We start from the raw sequence: 20,149 nt of genomic DNA, 5'->3' as shown, positions 1-20,149 counted from the left end.
TGTAACCTTTTGAGCTTACTGGGGATCAAATTTAGGCCTTGTCCATGCTAGGTGAGTGCTACTGATAAACCATTTGAAATAAGGTTATGGTAAATAGCACCTGAAATGAAACCTATCACTCTCCCACCTTGTCTTTGATGAAGATTTGAGGTAGTGTCTCCATGTAGCTCATTCTGGGGTCAAACTTTCTGCGAAACCCAAGCTGGTTAGACTTTTGCCACTCACAGGCATGGACTGTATACTTGGTTATATGAGGCCAGTTTTTATTATTTTTTTCACCTAATAATGATTTTTAGTATCAATTAGTGATTTTAGTTTTAATTTTTTAAATCATTTATTTGCAAAATAAAAAAAAAATGAGATTCGAAAGTAAAAATCGGCTGGAGAGATGGCTCAGTTCTTAAGAGTACAGAGGACCAGGGCTCTATTTACAGTATCAACATAGCGACTGCCATCTGGAACTCTAGTTTTAGGGGGTCTGATGCCCTCTTCTGGCATCTGTGGGCACACAGGCATGCATGTGGTGGACAGACATACATGTAGGAAAAACATACATGCATACAGAAAAAAGAAAAGCAAGTTTAATTTTTTAAAGGTTAAAAACTGGAACACATTAAAACATTGATTTGTTCTCATTTTGCTTTCAGTTTCTAGACTAATGTAAAGACAATAGCTGAAAAGTCATGGATAAGCTTAGGGGCAGGTTGGACTGTGGACTAGGGTCAAAGGAGTGTCAGATAAGGAAACTCATGGTCTTGGATGGAGCATGTGGACCATTATCTGGTCTAAGGAATAGTCCAAATCAAACTCAAACAAGCAAAAACTGCGTCTTCGTTCCCGATTCTCTCTGATAGTGTCCTACATAGAATAAACAAATGCTTAGTGTTTGTTCTTTGTAAAAATACTTTTAAACTGTAGTGGTTAGGAATGTCAAATGAACTCTTTCTTTTCAGTAGCTTTCTATTAACAATATCATGTATTCCTAAATGTTTAATCTAATTTAGATTTTTACTTGTTTAAAATTATAATTTGAATGCTGGGCATGGTTGCACACATCACGCCTTTAATCCTAGCACTTGGGAGGCAGAGGCAGTTGGATCTCTGTGAGTTCCAGGCTAGCATAATCAACAGAGTAAGTATGGAGGTGACATAGTGAGACCCCATATCCCCAAAAGATTCTAATTTAACAGTGCCTTATATTTAACATTGCATTTTATTTTCTAGTAAGAAGACCACTTTAGAGTTGCAGACATCAATCTGTGGCCTTCCTAAGCACATGAGTATTGTCAGTGCCAGCCAGCCCGTAAGTACTACTAAAATTGTAGCAGGTGATTATTACACAGAGGTTTTCAAACTTTGATTTACATATTTGAGTGATTAAAAGAAAAATCATGAGAAAGCAAGTATCCATATTTGTTACTAGGTTTTGGAAGAGCTGGTGTTGTGAAATGGTGTGAAATAGTTAAGCTATGACAACTTGACTATTAGTGCCTTAGGTTTTCCATTTGGTGACTGTTTTAGTCTCTCCTTAAGACCCCCCCTCCCAACCTCAACACACACACACACACACACACACACACACACACACACACACACACACACACACACTCACTCGCTCACTCACACCCGTTATTTAAGGCAAGAGTTTGTTTGTCTAGCTCTAGCTGTCCTGGACCTCTCTTTGTACACCAGAGATCTGCCTGCCTGCCTCTGCCTCCTGAGTGCTGGGATTAAAGGTGTGTGCCACCATGCCCTTTGATAGATTACTTCTTTATCTTTTTTTTTTTTTTTTTTTTTTATTGTTCTTTTTTTCGGAGCTGGGGACCGAACCCGGGGCCTTTCGCTTCCTAGGCAAGCGCTCTACCACTGAGCTAAATCCCCAACCCCACTTCTTTATCTTTTATATTTTATATAATGTTAGCCATTTATATATTTTTCATGTTTTTTTTTTTTTTTTTTTTTTTTATGTGTGGAACTATGTTAACAGTTTCAGGTCATGATCCAAGTTCTCCAAAAAACATTGTTACTTTTAGTTAGGATTTCATGGCTGTGAAGAGACACCATGGCCTAGAAAGGGTAACATTTAACTAGGGGCTGGCTTACAGTCTCCGAGACCCAGTCCATTGTGATCATAGCATGGTGCGGGAGACCGAACTGAGAGTTCTGTATTTTGAAGACAGCAGAGGGGGATTGAATTCCACACTGGGCAGAGCTTGAGCATAAGTGACCTCACTGCTTGCCCCCACAGTGACACACTTCTTTCAACAAGGCCATACCTACTCCAGTAAGGCCTCCTAATAGTCACTCCCCATTGGCCAAACATTCAATCAAACACGAGTTTATAGGGGGGTGTTTCTAGTCAAACCACCACAAACACGTTGGTCAAGGAGATGAACATCTACAGATGAAAGTGAAAGTTACTTTTTGAGTGGATACCCATAGGTGTATTTTTTTCCTGCTATTTTACTTAGTTCTTTTATCTTTACCTCCCTTCCAACCGTTATTCACCCTAATCCTTCTCACCCCTCCCCCCCCGTGACACACACACACACACACACACACACACACACACACACACACACACACTAGTTACTAGGTAGGAGAGAAAGAAGATTAGAGAGGAAGGGGGTGTAGGTCTCTTTAAACTACTTCTTGCTGAATAAGGGTATATTGACTTCCTTGGGACAAGTCCAAGCTTCTTAGTCAGAATTTCTCCAGCTGTAACAACAGAGGCCAGCAGGGGCTGCTTCCTCCTCCTCCCCCCTCCCCTTCCTCTTCTTCCTCTTCTTCTTCTTCCTCCTCTTCCTCTTCCTCCTCTTCCTCTTCCAGAGCTCCTCAGGATTAAACTCTCTGTTGAATCACACCCCTGCCCAAGTGCGAAAATAGTTAGCTGCTGTGGAAAATCTGAAGCAGCCTCATATCCCACACGTGGGATTAAAGCAAAAACATGTTTACATGGGTTTTTAAAGAAACCAAAACTCTCTACAGATACCCTGGCCAGTCACTTTCTCCATGTTCTGTCATGCTCAGGGATCGTGGTGCTCTGTGCCACTCCGTACACTGCCCCTTTCCTGTGCTCAAGATGAGTGTGTCAGCATTGGGTATATTGCTCTAGCTACTCTGTGTTCTATGGGACAGTGACCGGGAAGAGTAATCATGGATAAATCATGTCAAAATATGTTACAGAGAATACAGGTCAGTAAACTAACAGTGGCAGGGCCTAAAATAAGCAAGGTAATTGTTGCAGTCAGTAGGGAAGGACAGTGAAGATGCAGACACGTACGTGCCTTCATCTGTACTTGGGACAAGGCTACACGGTGCTCAGGACTGGCTTTACCTTGACAGGGTGTCTCAGCTCTCTGGTCTCCAGAACACCTTACTGCTTTTCTTAATGGCTGCACAATACTTAAAGGGTACTATTGCCATAATATAACTTTTCTGTTTTCTACTGATATTCAGGGTGTCCTCACTTATCAATTATTATAGTTTTTAATGATGTATAGATACATGTTAAAGGCATTTGGTTTCTTTGCTATAAATCATGTCTGTTTTGTGACTTAGTCTTGGTGTCTCCACGAGACTTTAGTATCTGCCTTATCTCTATCATATGGTACATGTGATTTTTTGGGGGGGAAAGGATTTGCCAGGTAACCCTGGGTTGGATTTGAGTTCACAACCCTGCCTTAGCTTCTTTGAGTCCTGGGATTCTGAGATTGCAGGTTTCTGCCATATGGTATGCTTGAAATTATCTTTTACTTGACTTAGTCTTAAAGATCAGGCTGCAGAGATGGCTCAACCATTAAAGGCTAGGCTCACAACCAAAAATATATAGAAAAAATTTGTATTTTTTTTTTTTTTCCTTTCTAAGACAGGATCTCACTATGTAGCTCTGGCTGTCCTGGAACTTAACTATGGTCTATGAAGCTGGCCTCAAACCCTCAAAGATCTTCCTGCTTTTACCTCCTGAGTACTGGGGTTACAGGCCTGTGCCACCATGCCAGTGAACTTCTGATCCTCCTCCCTCCATCTCCTGAGTGCTGCTAGGATTAAAGGTATGTGCCACAATGCCTGGTGAGTTTCTGGTCCTCCTGCCTCTACCTCCCTAGAACGTTGATTACAGGCATGTGTCACCACACCCAGTTTTATATAGTGCTAGTCCAGTATTGTGCATGTTAGGTGATCTGTCAACTGAGCTACATCAGGAATCCCAGTACCTTAGCTCTTTAAAACCATTAAAAAAGGGATGTTTGGGAATATCATATAGGATGATGCAAGTTCAAGTTCAGCTTTGTCTACAAAGCAAGTTTAAAGTTAGCCAAAGGTAGAAGTTTTGGGGATGTACATATAAAATTTATGTTTATAGTATTATTGTTTATTTGATCCAATCTTTTCACATTTCCTCATGGTATATAAACTGTATCTGTCCTTATTTTCTGTATCTTTTTAGAGTATATTCTCTTATTTAACATAGGTCTGTATGTGACGAAAGTACAACTTGCTTACAACTCATGGATTTACAAGGTTCTTATGGAGAAAGGATGACGTAAGATTAGATGGATTGAATATAAATAACTTTAGTACAAAAATGAGACTGTAACTGAGATTTTAACTGTGCTTTTATGCATTAGAATTTCCCAACTGTATTAAATATTGTTTGGACACTTCTTACATGATGTCTTTCATGTCACCATATTATCTGGACATAAAGAAGGAAAAGAGAGTTTGTAAGCTGGGAAGGTATAGAAGGAAGATGAGATTTGCTTTTGTGTGCTGGGTGTGGTGGCATATGCCTTTAATTCCAGCACTAAGGAGGCAGAGGCAGCCAGACCTCTGAGAGTTCAAGGCTAGCTTGGTCTTTTTTCTTTTTTTTTTTTTTTCAGAGCTGGGGACCAAACCCAGGGCCTTGCGCTTGCTAGGCAAGCGCTCCACCACTGAGCTAAATCCCCAACCCCTTAGCCTGGTCTTCATAGGGAGTCCAGGCCATCAATGTTTGTTACACGAGAAACCCTGTCTAACAAGACAAACAAACAAGAAGGTTTGCTTTTGTATGAGATAATGGTAACTTCCCCCCAGTTCTGAAAACTGCAGATAACTGGAAATATATTTGAAAATATAAAAGTGTCCATAACAAAGTAATATATAAAACATAGTCAATCAACTGCCCCTTATATTCCATTTGAATCTGTGTGGGCGGATCCAAGTAAGTAAAAGAAGCCTGAAGTGTAGCTCAGTAGCAGAGCACCTGCTTAGTGTGTGCAAGGGGCTGGGCTCAGTTCTGCTCACACTTGCTCTCCCTCTCCTTTCCTCTCTCCCTCCCCCCCCCACCCCCAAGCATTTAAAAAGATTTACTTTAGATGTTTTCTTGCTGTGTTGCTAATGCTGGTCTTGAGCTTCTTTCTGTACTTGAGTAGTCTTTGTGCTTTGTGTCCACAGTAACCTGAACTATAGCTACATGCTCACACATTCAGCTCAAAACATAGTTTTAGTGACTGCCTTTCTTAGTCACCTGCCTTCTGTGGTGAAGAAATACTGTGGCCAGAACAACTCCTATCAAAGAAACCGTTTAATTGGAGAGCATGACATTAGGGAGCGTGGCAGGTGGCAGGCAGGCTTGGTTATGGAGAAGTAAGTGTGAGTTAAACCCTGATTCATGAACAGAGACTGGGACAGGGACAGAGACAGACTGGGCTGGGGCCACACCTCCTAACCCTCTCATATAGTGCCACTCGGTGGTGACTGAGCATTCAATTACATGAGCCTCCGGGGACCATCTCATTCAGACCACCACACTGCTTAAAGTTCTGTCTTACTGAGTAGAGTGAGTGGCCTCGTTTCTACTTAGCAATAAAAACAAATCAAATTTAAAATGAGTAAGTAATAAAGATAGATATTTATTTCTTCAGAGGAGACACACAAGTGGTAAAGTACATGTGATCTTGGCCACCTTAAACCTCAGGGAAGTGCAAATGTTAAAAAAGACTAGATACATTTTAATAAAATCTCCACAATTAAAATGAAGGGCAGTAATAGGTCCTGGAGAATGCAGTGAATTCAGAGCCCTTGTATGTAGCTAGTGGGATTCATAGTGATGTACCTCCTGAAAAATAGTCTGGTGGTTCCTCCCTCAAAGGGTTAAATGTTATATGACTTAGAGTTCTATCTGAGAAATATGAAAATGTGTGTCTACGTAAAGTTCATTCAGGAGTGTTTAGCGTAGGCCTGGACAGATGGCTCAGAGGTTAAGAGCACTCACTGGCCGATCTTGCAGAGGCCTCAGGTTCAGTTTCAAACACCCACATGATGGCTCACAACTGTCTAGCTCCAATTCCAGGGCATCCATGTTCTCTTCTGGCCTTCTTGGGCATTGTGCACATGTGGTCCCCTTACATTCAAGCAGGCCAAATACTTATGCACATAAGATAGAGTAAATATTTAAAAAAGAATGGTTAGAGAAAGATTATAATGAAAGTAAATATTAAAATTTCCATCATTTGGAAAGTTTTTAAATATAATGTATTTGTACCATAGCCTTATGCTCAGTAACAGAGTGAATGAAGTGTTGTCAAAGGCTACATCTTAAACATCTTGAAAATGTTTAGTGAAACAAAGCAAACAGTAGTGATAAAAGCCTTATTGCAAGGTTCCGTTTATACAGTGGCCCTGTATGGGCAGCCTACAGAAACAAGGGCTTTGTGGTTGCCAGGGGTGAGGAGGCGATGGGGTAAGTACTTATTTTACATAAGAGGATATGTCAGGAACTGGAATTAGATTGTGGTGATAGTTTTTCTACTTTGTGGGTTCTTTTCCCACCATTTATCTCCCTTCCTCCACCCATTTCACCAGATAGGAGAGAAAGGATGGGGGGGGCGGGGCGGATAGAGAGATCCTTGAATCTAATTTCTTCTTGTTTCTTCTCTGAGCATGACTCTTTTTTTTTTTTTTTTGGTTCTTTTTTTCAGAGCTGGGGACCGAACCCAGGGCCTTGCGCTTCCTAGGCAAGCGCTCTACCACTGAGCTAAATCCCCAACCCCTGAGCATGACTCTTAACATACTACAACCTACCTCCCTGAACCCACCAACAGTCACCAACCCTGCCTCTCGGGGCCCTAGCATTTATATATCCTCTGAAAATTTCCCAGCATTCCGAACGTTACATAGTCACAGAAACTATCTGTACCTGGTAAAACCACACCTCTGCAGAGCTAATCATGATTAACTGCTTTGGACAGTCCGAAGCAGCCCTACATACATACCCATATCTGAGATTAAAACAAAAACACATTCTTATAATATTTGTGTTTTTCTAAGAAAACCAAAATTCCAGAATTGCAATACAGTACAGCTCTGTAAATATACTGAAAAATCCCTGAATTATGTACTTTAAAATGGTGAATTTTGGACTTGGAGAGTGTCACACTTCTTAGCGTATATGAGGCCCCAGGTTTAATCCAAACACCAAACAAACACCAAGTAAATAAAAAATGGAAAAAGAAAAGGGGCTGTCCTGGAATTCTCTGTGTAAACTGGACTGCCTGTTTCTGCCTCCCAGAGTTCTGGGATTAACAGCATGAGCCATTATGCTCGGCTAACAAATGTATTTTGAATTTAGAACCTACTAAGGTTTTGTAAAGTGTCTCAGAGGTGTAAGGGAAAAGGAGTCAAAAGTTCTGGTTCTGAGATAGGGCTTCCAGCCCAGCACTGCAGGTGAGGCTAACACCAGTGAAAGCCAGCTTGGCCTGCAAGTGAGACGTTGTCTCAAAACAGTGACAGCAAAATGACTCTTGTGGTTTGGTTTCAACAACTGGAAATTGCCTATGGGCGAGATTTTTTTTTTTTAAAGATTTATTTATTTATTATATATAAGTACACTGTAGCTGTCTTCAGACACACCAGAAGAGGGCATCGGATCTCATTACAGATGGTTGTGAGCCACCATGTGGTTGCTGGGAATTCTGGAAGAGCAGTCGGGTGCTCTTAACCTCTGAGCCATCTCTCCAGCCCCCTATGGGCGAGATTTTATACAGGCCAGCTTGCATGTTTATTGGCTACAGTGTATCTCTGAATAAGCACTGGAGAAAAAAATTATTTAGCTCCTTGTTTCAGAGGTTTTTGTCTGGGCCCTTTTGCTTCTGGGCACTTCAGTGGTGAGGCAGAACATCCTGGTAGGAGCCCTGTAGGTCTCCTTGTTATGCAGGCTGGAAGACTGAATTCAGTCCGGGAAACTCATGTGAAGGTGGTTGGAGATCAACAGGAGCGCCACAAAGTTTGTCTGACCTGCACACAAGTACTGTGGCCCGCCCTACCCTACTCCTACCTCTCAGGCACACATGATAGTAGCCACAACAATAAACTTATTCAGTATGACGTCACCCTTCCCTTGCTAAGCTACTTGATGATTTCAGTACTCTATAGGTTCTTTTGGATTTTTGTATGCACACAAAATTATGTAAATGGTACTTCTGTATGTGAATTTCTTTCTTTCTTAGAACCCTACCCCCAGCCCCTACAGCTTTTGGAGATATCACCTGGCTGTCTTGGAACCCAAAGAAATCTGTCCTGTTACACTGGACCTTTTCTCTTAGACCTTTTATTTCCTTTTTCAGCCTTATATGCTGCCTGCGACCTCTGGCACAGTGTCATAGGGGAGTGGTTGTAGCAAAATTCTGCTTCTCTGTTTGTGGAGGGAAAGTTTTCAGCAGCTTACAGCTCAGTGAGGCTTCACTGTGCCTCCATGACCTCCTCTCTGTCTCCAGTTTGGGAGAGTCCCATGAGCACCTGCGGGTGCTCCTCAGCCCTGTGTTCTGTGGACACTGAGTTGATTGTGTTGTTTCTCTCCTTTGTTTTGTAAACACCTGGAATTGTATTGACTTTTCAAATATTAAAAAGACTTCATATTTTTAATAAACTGATGCATTGGATTCTTTTATGGCACTTAAGTGGTTAAAGCTTAGATATGCGGGCTGGAGATGGCTCGGTGGTTAGAGCACTGAGTGCTCTTCCAGAGGTTAGAAGTTCAATTCCCAGCACCCACATGGTGACTCACAACCATCTGTAGTGGGATTTGATACCCTCTTCTGGTGTGTCTGAAGATAGTGACAATGTATTCACATATATAAATAAATAATTTTTTTAAAATAAAAAAAGCTTAGGTATGAAGTGTCCAGAGGGCTCTAGTCTTTGGCTGGTGGATATGGACTTTGAGAGGTGATTGGATCACAGGGCTTTGGTATAATCAATGGATTGATTCATTGATCAGTTCACAATTTAGCATTAATTAAAAGGTTGGAAACCAGGAAGTAGGGCCTGGTTGGATGGAGTAGGCGGGCAGCACTCTTGCCAAGGCATCCGCAGTGTTTCTTTCTCCTCAGCTCTCCTGCCAGGTAGAAGCAGCCTCTTCTGTCACTGTTGCTTCTGTCGGATGTGCCTCATCTTAGGTCCATTGCAATGGGGTCATGTGACCAAACTAAGACTGGAAACCATGACCAAATAATTACTCTTCTGTAGTTTATTGCAAGGATTTTACCACAGTGATGAAAAGTGAAATAGGGGCTGTGGGAGAACATACCTTAAGCTTGGGAGGCAGAGGCAGGTGGATCTCTTGAGTTAGAGACCAGCCTGGTCTACAGAGGTTTACAAAGAGAAACCCTGTCTTTGAAAAACCAGAAAGGAAAAAAGGAAAAGTATAGCTTATGTTATTGTTTTAATATGCTTTCATTAGTGTCTTTGCAGGTCTCATGGCTGGCTGGCTGGCTGGTGACCCCACCCCAGGGTCCTGTCTCTTTCCTTCCCTGCTGTGGGGTCATAGGCAGCTGCTCTCTGCCGAGCTCTTTATGGGCTCTCAGGCCCAAAGGCAGGCTGATTTACAGGCTGATCTGTCTCCCCAGCCAAGTTTCGCTCTTTCCAACCTAGGGATCAGTCATTGCTCAGGCTCCAAGTGTTGGAGGACTTCCTCTGTCCATCTGTTTCTGGTTTCTGGTTGTCTCTCTTGGGCTGCAGTTCTTTGAAGCTCCGTAAGATTTGGCACGTCATGGGGGTTATGGTTTGTTAATGGCAAACTTCTTTGTGCATTTGAAAGAGTGTTTTCTGCCACTGTGGAGAGGAATGGTCCATAAATATTGACTAGATCCTTAATTGGTGGTGGTGTTAGTTCTGTATTCTTGGGATTTTGTATACTTGTTCTACAAGTTGCTGATAGTATAGTCTTGAGATTTTGACAAAAGTAGAATTTGTTTACTTTTTCTTTTAGTTTTGCTTTTTTCTGTTTATACTTATGTTTTTTTTTTTTTTTTTTGGTTCTTTTTTTCGGAGCCGGGGACTGAACCCAGGGCCTTGCACTTCCTAGGCAAGTGCTCTACCACTGAGCTAAATCCTCAACCCCTATACTTATGTTTTTAATGCATAGACATTTAGTATTGTTATTTTTTTTCTGGTGGATTGGTCCTTATTATGAACCCCCTTCACCCTCCATAATCTTTGTTCTAAATTCTACTTATATATGATATAATATATAAAAATATTTTTTTTAATTTTAATTAATTTAAATTTAGGCACATATGGCTGGTGGATGTCATTACTGGAAGGTGGAGGGAGCTATGACACAAATTTAATTAAAAGGTAAACTTTATAGTATGTTAAGAGATGTTAAGGACAATCCGTGATTAGCCTAGAAGCAGAGATTGGGCAGAGGGAGTGGGGTATTTGACTTTGAATTGGGTCGTTGGGGAAGCAATTCTTGAAAAGAGAACAAAATCTTAGAGTAAGAATTATCTGTGCTATTATCTTGTGGAAAGAATCCATCAGGGCTGGCGGAGGGCCAGCTAGTGTGTGGGCTTTAGCGTTTACTCCGATGACCTGCAAAACTGCTTGAAAGGGTAGAGCAGGCCCTGGTCCAGTGAGACTTGGTCTGTTGAAAATAGACTATAGGGACTCTGGTGCAGTGGAAATGAGTTAGGGGTAGGAATATAGGAGCATGACTCACAGTTATCACGTCAAGTAGTAAAGGTAGATTTGGGGGAATATAAAGATGTTTTCAGAGATTTTTAAGAAATTGTTAATTTTAGATCCAAATAGAGAAAGCAAGCAGACTGTGATCTTCTCCAGATCCATGAGCCTGCCCTTGTGGAGTTTACATCCTACTGCATATGGGTCGTAGACACTTAGCTAAACAAACGCAGTGAGTGAGTAAACATGCTAGAAGGTAGCATTCACGAGAAAATCCAGGCAGGACCTGAGGTTGGTTGTGAGGAGCATGAGGATCCAGCTCAGTAGAGCGCTTGCCTAACATACATGAAGCCTGGCTTTGATCCCAGCACCACGTAAAGCTGGAGGTGGAAGCAGGAGGGTCAGAAGTTCAAAGTCATTCTTGGATACCTAGGGAGTTCAAGGTCAATTGGGCAACATGAGACCCTGTCTAAGGAAAAAAAGAAAGGTTCAGTTGTGCTGGATTAACAGTGTGGTCATGGGGTTGGGGATTTAGCTCAGCGGTAGAGCGCTTGCCTAGCAAGCGCAAGGCCCTGGGTTCGGTCCCCAGCTCTGAAAAAAAGAAAAAAGAAAGAAAAAAAAAAACCAAACAGTGTGGTGGTCATATTTGAGTAATAGAGATGGTGAGAAAATCAATCTCATAGATTCCAGCTAGAGAAGTAGGTAGAGGGACCAAAGCGTAAAGGGCCCCCGGTGGGGGCATGGCTGACACATTGAGGAGGAGCAGAAGAGCCAGGAGGCTGGCAAGTGTGCTTCAGGTGGCAAGAGCAAGGGAGTGATTAGGGGAAGACAGTGCCAAGATGGCAGTGGTTTGGGTGACAGGCTATTTTAAAGCTCACTTTATCCTGAGTGAGAAGGGAAGGGAGGTATCATCCGACCTATGGATTTGCTCTCACTGCCTGTTTGCCTAAGTACATTGTAGGAGCAAGAGTGGAATTCCGCAGGTGATTGGTTGGTTAGTGCAAAGGCTGTGATAATTAAGTCTGGGGTGATAGCCATGCGGGGATGCAGAGCGTTCTGGGTCTGCCTGTATTTTAGGAATTGCATCCCCAAACTCTCTTACTACTCAGACTAGAGGAGGCCAGGGTTATTACATTAGTTGAGGTAAAAATACCCAGGAGAGCAGGTTTGAAGGGAGTGGCTAGGAGCTCAGTCTTGGACATGTTAAGTTTATGATGCCTATTAGATATCTGGATATAGGTGTTCAATAGGCATTCTGATAATGTTTATGGGTCCTTTTATATTAAAAAATGAGTAGTGGTATTAAAACAGTATATTTACTATTTTGAAATGTGTTGTTTTATCCTAATTTTTAACATGTTCAATCCTGACAAAACTGGAGTGTATTGGATATAAATTGACTGATTTGTTTTGGCCCTGCTGCTCAAGTTGATGGTACGCTTAGAGTTACACAGACATGTCATTCCACTTTAGAAGTGTAAATGTAATTATGTAGTCTGAGTTTTTTTTTTACTTGCTTTCTATTTTAGGTTCTATTACTACTGGATTTTCAAGAATTTTTAATATAATTTTTCCTTTGAATTATGATTTAAATATCAAAAATCTTTAAATTTTTTTAAAAAAGGGAAATATTTTAGTTTTGGAAGTCAGAATGCCAAGGAAAAGGAAAAATGTTGGGGGAAATCCTTTGCGGAAGACTGCAAACTCTAAGAAAAGTGTCGTGTCCCGTGTTGCTAGTCGTGAGGAGCCAACCACTACTCTTCCTTCCATGTGTGAGACAAAAATTGATCAGGAAGAACTCTTCACCAGTATCTCAGAGATGTTTTCTGCTCTGGATCCTGATGTAGTTTATTTGATGCTTTCTGAATGTGATTTTAAAGGTGAGAAAAGTTTAGTTTGACTCTTTGCATCTTGTAAGAAGACCTCATATTCTGTGCCACAGTGAAATGTAGGAAAATGATACTCTTATTATTATTTTGTTTATCACGTTAAGTATCTCCTAGGGACAAAGGTGCTGTTTGTATCACTAGGGCTATGAAAGATAAAGATGGTTTCACTTGTAGGTGCATGTCATACAGGACACATTTTATCCTCTCAGCTCCTCTAAGACACGTTGGGCTGTTGACATCTTTCAGTCGTTAACTTGTTAATGAAAAATAATAGGTATCTTACAGGGTATGACTTTTTGGGGGAGGATTGTTGTTTTGTGGTTTGATTTTGGTAAAGACTTCAGTGTAGTATGCTATAAATAACCTGTAATAAATTGTTTAGAACTGTGTTTACAGGCAAAAAGAACTCTTAAGGTACCTGGGTGGATTATCACCTGGTTAGTATAGCTTTTGGCCATGGTTATTATAAGATAAAGTCATCCTAGATTTGAATGTCTCCTTTTCTTTTTTTTTTTTTTTCGGAGCTAGGGACCGAACCCAGGGCCTTGCGCTTGCTAGGCAAGTGCTCTACCACTGAGCCACATCCCCAACCCCTTGAATGTCTTCTTAATGCTGGATACGCTTATGCTCGCAGTCATTGTGTGAGCTGTGATGTGAGCATTTCCATCCTGTCCTGATATATACCCAGGCTTCACTGCTGTATTTGGTGCTCAGAAACGATAGTGATTTGTTGAACATGTGTATAAAGCAGTGTGGGAGCTAGAACCATATCATCTTGTGTCCTAACAGACTTATTTCTGTTTTTCAGGATCTTCTGTACAGCTTCTTTGTAAATATTGATGTAATGAACAGTTTGAATAGTAGCATTGACGGCACTGAAGCATGCACTCTGCCGTTTAACTTAACCCAGTGAAGCGGCTGCCAGTGCTCTTAAACACTTCTCTTTGTAACGAGCTGCCTCTCTCTTTGGGTGCTTTCCTAGTGTTCCAGTGAGTTGTAGTCTAATGTATTTATTTCTGTCTAAGTCTCTCACGAGTACAGAGAGAGAACATTTCAGTGAAAGTTGCCATTTCTGGCTTTCTTCTTAGTCCCAAAGTTTTACTCTGTGCAGCTAGCTCAGGTTAAGGATGGTTTTCTCGCCTAGAAAATAAACTGCAATACCCACCAGGGAGGTGTGCCAGTTTGTGATACCCACAGCCTCTCAGCATTGTGAATGATTGTTTTAAGATTGTAAAAGGAATAAATTGTGCCTTTTCTTTTTAAAATAGAGAATAATGTTGAACATGTTTATATTTGAGTTTTTCTTATATTTTATAAAATAATCATTTGGTTTTTAAGGTCGGTTTTAGGTCATAGTTTTAATTTTTTCCCACACTCTGTTTAAGACTTCCTTTGAGTGACACTTACCTTTGTATTTTGGCTTTTTACTTAGACTGCTTTTCATTATATATATGCTAGTTCTTTAGTTGAGCACTTCCGGTTTTTCTGCTTCGTAGGTTTTTTCCCCCTTCTGTTTGCATTTTTCCCTTTACCTTGTTTCAGTGTTCAGAGCTTCCTGCCTCTGCCGTTCTGCTCTGCTTTCCTGACTGACCTCTGCCAGGCTTGCCTCTCCAACTCCTCTTTATTTTTCTCTTAAGGGAACGTTAACTGGGTCTTACTAGGTGCCAGTCCTTGTGCACGGCACTTGTCATGGATTATCTCATTTACCCCACAACAACCTCTGAGGTAGGTACGTTTAGTGTCCCCATATTTCGAACAAGAAGATCTGCTTAGGGAAGTTAGCACACTTGTTTGAATCATGTCAGGCAGGTAGATACTGAGATGGTGTTTTGACTCCAGAACAGAGCTATGTCCTACAGTGCTGTGCTTTTTCCATGTTTATCTTCCTTAAGATAAAAACAGTATAAAACAGAAACAAAACAAAAAAAGGCGTCAAAGTTTCAAATGTTTAAAAATTACTTCCTTTTCTTGTGGGGCCCTGAGCATGCTGGCCCAGGAACCATGCCACCGAGTAGCATCCTAGCCGTTCCATGCTGGAAGACCTGATGGCTCTGTTTGGGTTGCAGCCAGAGTGCAGCACTGGAGTCAGACACACCGGCCCTGTTACTGTGTGACTTGGGTCCAGTTCCTATACTTTTTTGAGCTTCATTTTCTTTTATGTTTTCTAGGATGATCGATCTCATGGTATTACTTGAGGATTCAGTGAGGTTGTCTGTGTAGTGCTCCAGGCCCAAATGCTGTGGCTGTCAGTCTTCCTTCACACTTCTTTAGAAAGCCAGTGTGACATATTGGACCCTCTGAGTTTCACCCAGTCTCCTCTAGTGGTTTCTTCCTATTCATCACACAGAACCCTATGAGCTGACTCTCCAACCAACTTCTCTGAATACTTTTTTTTAAAAAAAGATTTATTTATTTATTTATTTATTTATTTATTTATTTATTTATTTATTATATACAAGTACACTCTAGCTGTCTTCAGACACACCAGAAGAGGACATCAGATCCTATTACAGATGGTTGTGAGCCACCATGTGGTTGCTGGGAATTGAACTCAGGACCACTGGAAGAGCAGTCAGTGCTCTTAACCAATGAGCCATTTCTCCAGCTCCCTTCTCTGAATACTTTAAACAGGTTTCACATTTCCCTTTCCCTTTCCCTTTCCCTGTCTTTTTTCTTTTCAGACAGGGTCTCACTGTGTAGCTCTGGCTGTCCTGGATTTCACTGTGTAGACCAGGCTGGCTTTGAACTCACTGAGATCCACCTGCTTCTGTCTCCCATGTGCTGGAATTAAAGGCAGTTTTGTATTTTCAAGCTTGGCTTTATTTTTTGTCCTGTTTGGCAACTTGATTTTTAATCTTTTAAGTGCCAGATCATATGTTGCTTTATGTGGAGTCTTTTCTTATTCTCCTTCCCATCACTGCAGCATTCACACATTATAAAAAGTATACACTGTTTAATTTATATCATGATGGAATTATATTTTAATGTACATGCCTTTATATTTGATTTAAACTTTACAAAATCCTATAAAGTATTTCTGATGCATATATTTTTCATACTGTGAAATACGTGGTGTGAACTGTGTAAATGAACATGTTTAATACAAGAATACCTACTTAAAATACTTAATCCTTAAAAGGACATCCAATAGATAAATAATTGTGGAATGTATCAACTGACTTTAGGCTCTTTATACATGGCCCTAACATCATTCAGTCTATGTGCATATTCATTAAGCTGTTAAATCTGTTCTTGACAGTAGTTTGGTACAATTTAAAAGAACACAATTCCACGGCTCTATCATTAATACTTCTCTAATGTAGAATTTGATGTATTAGAGCAGTGTTAATTTTTAAACGATGGCTTGGATGCTGATACATTTCCATTGTGTGTATTTTGTTGTTGTTCCTGTTACTGTTCTCGTGCAGTTGAAAGCGCCATGGATTGTCTGTTAGAATTATCTGCCGCCAATGCCAAGATGGAGGCATCGTCTTCACAAACTTCCGCTGCTCGTGAGCGTAGGCTACGTGCATCAGGAGGCACAGTAACGGGGACGCGCCGTCCCGAAGACGAGACTGAAGATTCAAAACTGGATTCATTTTTGGATATGCAGCTAACTGAAGACTTGGATTCCTTAATACAGAATGCTTTTGAGAAATTGAACTCTCCTCCTGATGACCAAGTATACCCATTCTCCCCTCTGCAAGATGCTAATAGTTTTAATGACCCTTCCACCTTTGTGAATTCAGATTCAAGTGGTATGACTTCTCTTCCTTCTGTACAAAACACGGGCTCAAACAGTGAAATTGTCAAGAGTTCTGCTGCTTTACTAGGCTCAAACCCACTGACTTCACACTCAGTTTTGAATGAGCCTGAAAGTTGTGCACAGAGTAGTACGTTGGCATTGGAAGAGGGCTACCTAGAAGACTCTCCTCTTGGTAGCTCTTCAAATCCAGCAAATGACTCTGTTATGGGTTGTGGCAATTTTAGCCAAAGACAGAAAGATCATTTAGAATCTGAGTGTCCTAGTGTGCAGCATTCTCAAGCCCTTGTAAGTGTGGGCAACAGTGAACCTCAGGTTCCTTCAAATCGCTCTCTGCACAATTCAGGGTCTGATTTACCAAGTACAGATGGGGATCAGAAGTCTACTTCTGCGCCAGATGTTTTTGTGCCCTCTGAAGGGTTCAGTTTCAAGCCACACAAGCATCCTGAACTGCCACCAAAGGGGAAGGATATGAATTACTGCCCGGTGCTCACCCCCCTCCCGTTACTCCTTCCGCCCCCACCCCCGCCACCAATCTGGAACCCGATGATCCCTGCTTTTGATCTCTTTCAAGGAAACCATGGCTTTGTAGCCCCTGTTGTTACCACTGCAGCACATTGGAGACCTGTCAACTACACGTTCCCACCCCCCATCATCTCTCACACCTCCCCAACCAAAGTGTGGAGAGGCAGTGAGGGAGCAAGTGCTTACCAGGTGCAGGAGGCCCCAGTGTCACAGCCTGCGAGGAAGAAGACCACGTCCTATGTAGGCTTAGTTCTCGTCCTTCTCAGAGGGCTGCCGGGCTCAGGGAAATCCTTTCTGGCAAGGTAGGATGTTTTATTGACATTTGTTAGGAAGAATAGTGCATGGATTTGTACAGCTAATGTGAGTATGCAGAACACACAGTTAATAACTGCTTAACACACGGTTAATAACTCAGATATTTTTTGCAATCTTTTAAAAGATTTATTGAATTCTTTTTTTCTCATACAGTTTTGACTGACAGAAGTTAAAAAAAATTAGAGATAGTTTCAAGATATCTGAGACTGTGAAATACTTCTGTGGACGAGAGCTAATTTGATTAGGAGAAAGATGAGGTTAACTTTATTTATGGAGTGTAAAAACCAGACTTGAAAATAAGAAAAATCAGAACATAAGATCCACAGCTGATTTTGAATTCAGGAAAAGAAAATGGTGAATACATGAATTTTACTGATGACTAGAAGTTGAGAACTATCGTATGTTGTTAAATAGTGCTTTTAGAAACACGATTTTAAACTGGGCATGGTGGTACATGCTTGTAATATCAGCCTTGGGAAGGAGACAGACAGTCAAGTCTTTGGGAAACTCTGTCTCAAACCACAGAAAACAAATGAGCAAAAGTAATATAAGTACAGGGAGTAATTATAGAATACGATTTCAAACTATTTATTTTTGATGTTTTGAGACAGGGTCTCACAGCATAGCCTGGCTATCCTGGACCCTTAATCTATAGGTTGGCCATTCTCTTTGCCTGCAGAGGGCTGGGATTAAAGGTGTATGTTACCACTCATGGCCCAAAGCTTTATCTTGTTGAAAATACAGTTCCTTTGTTTATGTTTTTATGCCAAGTCAGTTGTTAGTGCTGTGATGTGGGAGACCAGAATCAGGGTTAGAACACCCCTGCAATGACCGCTTCAAGGGTGCTCTGGGAAGAGCAGTTGCTTTCTTAGTTTTTCTCTAGAGCTCCTGGCCATTACATTTTAAGATGTATTTATTTGCTTTTTTCCCCCTCCTGAATTAGAATTTATTTTTGTAGCCATATCTGTGTATGTGTGTTTTGAGATAGAAGACTTTGTATCCCAGTTTGTTCTTAGGCTCACAATGTAGCCGATTCATGCATTTTTTTTTCTACCTCCTGCCTCTAAACCCCCAAGTGCTGGGATTACAAGTGTGTGCCATCATCACTGATTTATGTGGTAATAGTGATCAAACCCTGGACCCTGTGCATGGTAGAAACATGTTCTACCAACTTAACTATATCCCTAGCCCCAGTATTGCAAGCAATATAAAGTCATTTAAGTTACAGTGAGTTGCGTTTGTAAAATTAGTGGGAATGAAAGCAATACTTGAGAAGATAATAGATGTATAGGACTAGGTTTCAAGGCCTTAGAGTCAAATGCAGGTTTTGCCACAAAGTACTCTTATTTTTGATAGAAATATGGGATTATATAGACAGGAGCTGAGAATGGTCCATAACATTAAATTAGTGTGTGACATGAGGGAAACCTGATGTGTAAACAAGGCCTTCGGGTTTATTGGAAAGATCATGGATGGATATCTTTTTTAGAAAAGGTAGATTTGTAATCTCTTGCTCCTGCTCCACTTTCCGCTAGGATGGCTGGGGGCTGCTATGCCCACGCAGCAGCTTTACACGAGTCCTGGAGATCTGAGCATTCTCCATGCCGTGACGAGTGACTTAGCTACACTTGTGCATTAACCATGTCTCTGGCCTGTGCTTATTACCTTATTTAAAGATAGTTCAGAAATATGCATATTTAAAAGGAAAAGTGCACCAGGTATGGCAGTCATGCCTGCAGTCTCAGCCCTTGAGATGTGAAGGCTGAAAGATCAGGAGTTCGAGGTCATCCTGGGTTAGAGAGTAAGTTTGAAGCCAGCTTGGGCTGTATGAGACTGTTTCATAAAACAAAACAAAACTATTTCAGAATAATTTGTATAAAGCAAAATAGACCTATCTTGGATTAGTTCTTTTGAAGAGTTGAACTTTTTGCCTAGAGAATTTTCAGTGTAATCTGTTTGAATTTTATCCTCTTTTTAATATTACCACTTGAATTTTTATTTGAATTATGACTGCAAAAGAAGAGGATTTTGGAAAGAAAATTAATGGAAGTAATTCTTTTTGTCATTCATAGGACTTTGCAAGAGGATAACCCAGGGGGTGTCATTCTCAGCACAGATGATTACTTTTATATAAACGGACAGTACCAGTTTGATGTAAAGTACTTAGGGGAAGCCCACGAGTGGAACCAGAACCGAGGTGAGAGCAGCTGCTGGGCTTGGACGATGTTCTCAGTGGTGTGAAGAGGAAAGTTTCTCTAGTACTTGTGGTCTCTGAGAGACACAGAACTTTGTTTACTTATGTTTGTGGGACCTGAACACACAAATACACAGATGTGCTGCCCCTGAACTAGGACTGGCCCCAGCCGCAAAGAATTGTCCTGAATAATCCCAGCAAGCCAGGAGGGAGAGACAGGTGGATTGAGCCTGTTTAGCCTGATCTACAGAGTGAGTCTCAGGACAGCCAGGGCTACACAGAGATTTTTTTTTTTTTTATTAACTTGAGTATTTCTTATATACATTTTGAGTGTTATTCCCTTTCCCGGTTTCCGGCCAAACATCCCCCTCCCCCCTCCCCTTCCTTATGGGTGTTCCCCTCCCCATCCTCCCCCCATTGCCCCCTCCCCCCAACAGTCTAGTTCACTGGGGGTTCAGTCTTAGCAGGACCCAGGGCTTCCCCTTCCACTGGTGCTCTTACTAGGATATTCATTGCTACCTA

The 20,149-nt window shown here is 41.3% G+C and overlaps 1 protein-coding gene across 2 annotated transcripts in view; it reads left to right on the top strand.

The window, feature by feature from the left end:
* N4bp2 (NEDD4 binding protein 2) overlaps window positions 1-20,149 on the top strand; it is a 71,709-nt gene that overhangs the window by 9,549 nt on the left and 42,011 nt on the right. Inside the window, 5 exon segments of one of the 2 annotated variants that reach the window (NM_001446970.1) lie at window positions 1,225-1,303; window positions 10,548-10,614; window positions 12,471-12,821; window positions 16,259-17,420; window positions 19,506-19,630. In NM_001446970.1, the coding sequence (NP_001433899.1) occupies window positions 12,593-12,821; window positions 16,259-17,420; window positions 19,506-19,630 (1,516 nt within the window). In that variant the 5' untranslated portion in view covers window positions 1,225-1,303; window positions 10,548-10,614; window positions 12,471-12,592. 2 annotated transcript variants of the gene reach the window in all.

This window comes from Rattus norvegicus, chromosome 14 (assembly GCF_021556685.1).
Source record: "Rattus norvegicus strain SHRSP/BbbUtx chromosome 14, alternate assembly SHRSP_T2T, whole genome shotgun sequence".
NCBI classification, from domain to species: domain Eukaryota; kingdom Metazoa; phylum Chordata; class Mammalia; order Rodentia; family Muridae; genus Rattus; species Rattus norvegicus.
The sequence above is the reverse complement of the archived record's forward strand: the minus strand, read 5'-3'. Positions and strand labels throughout refer to the sequence as shown.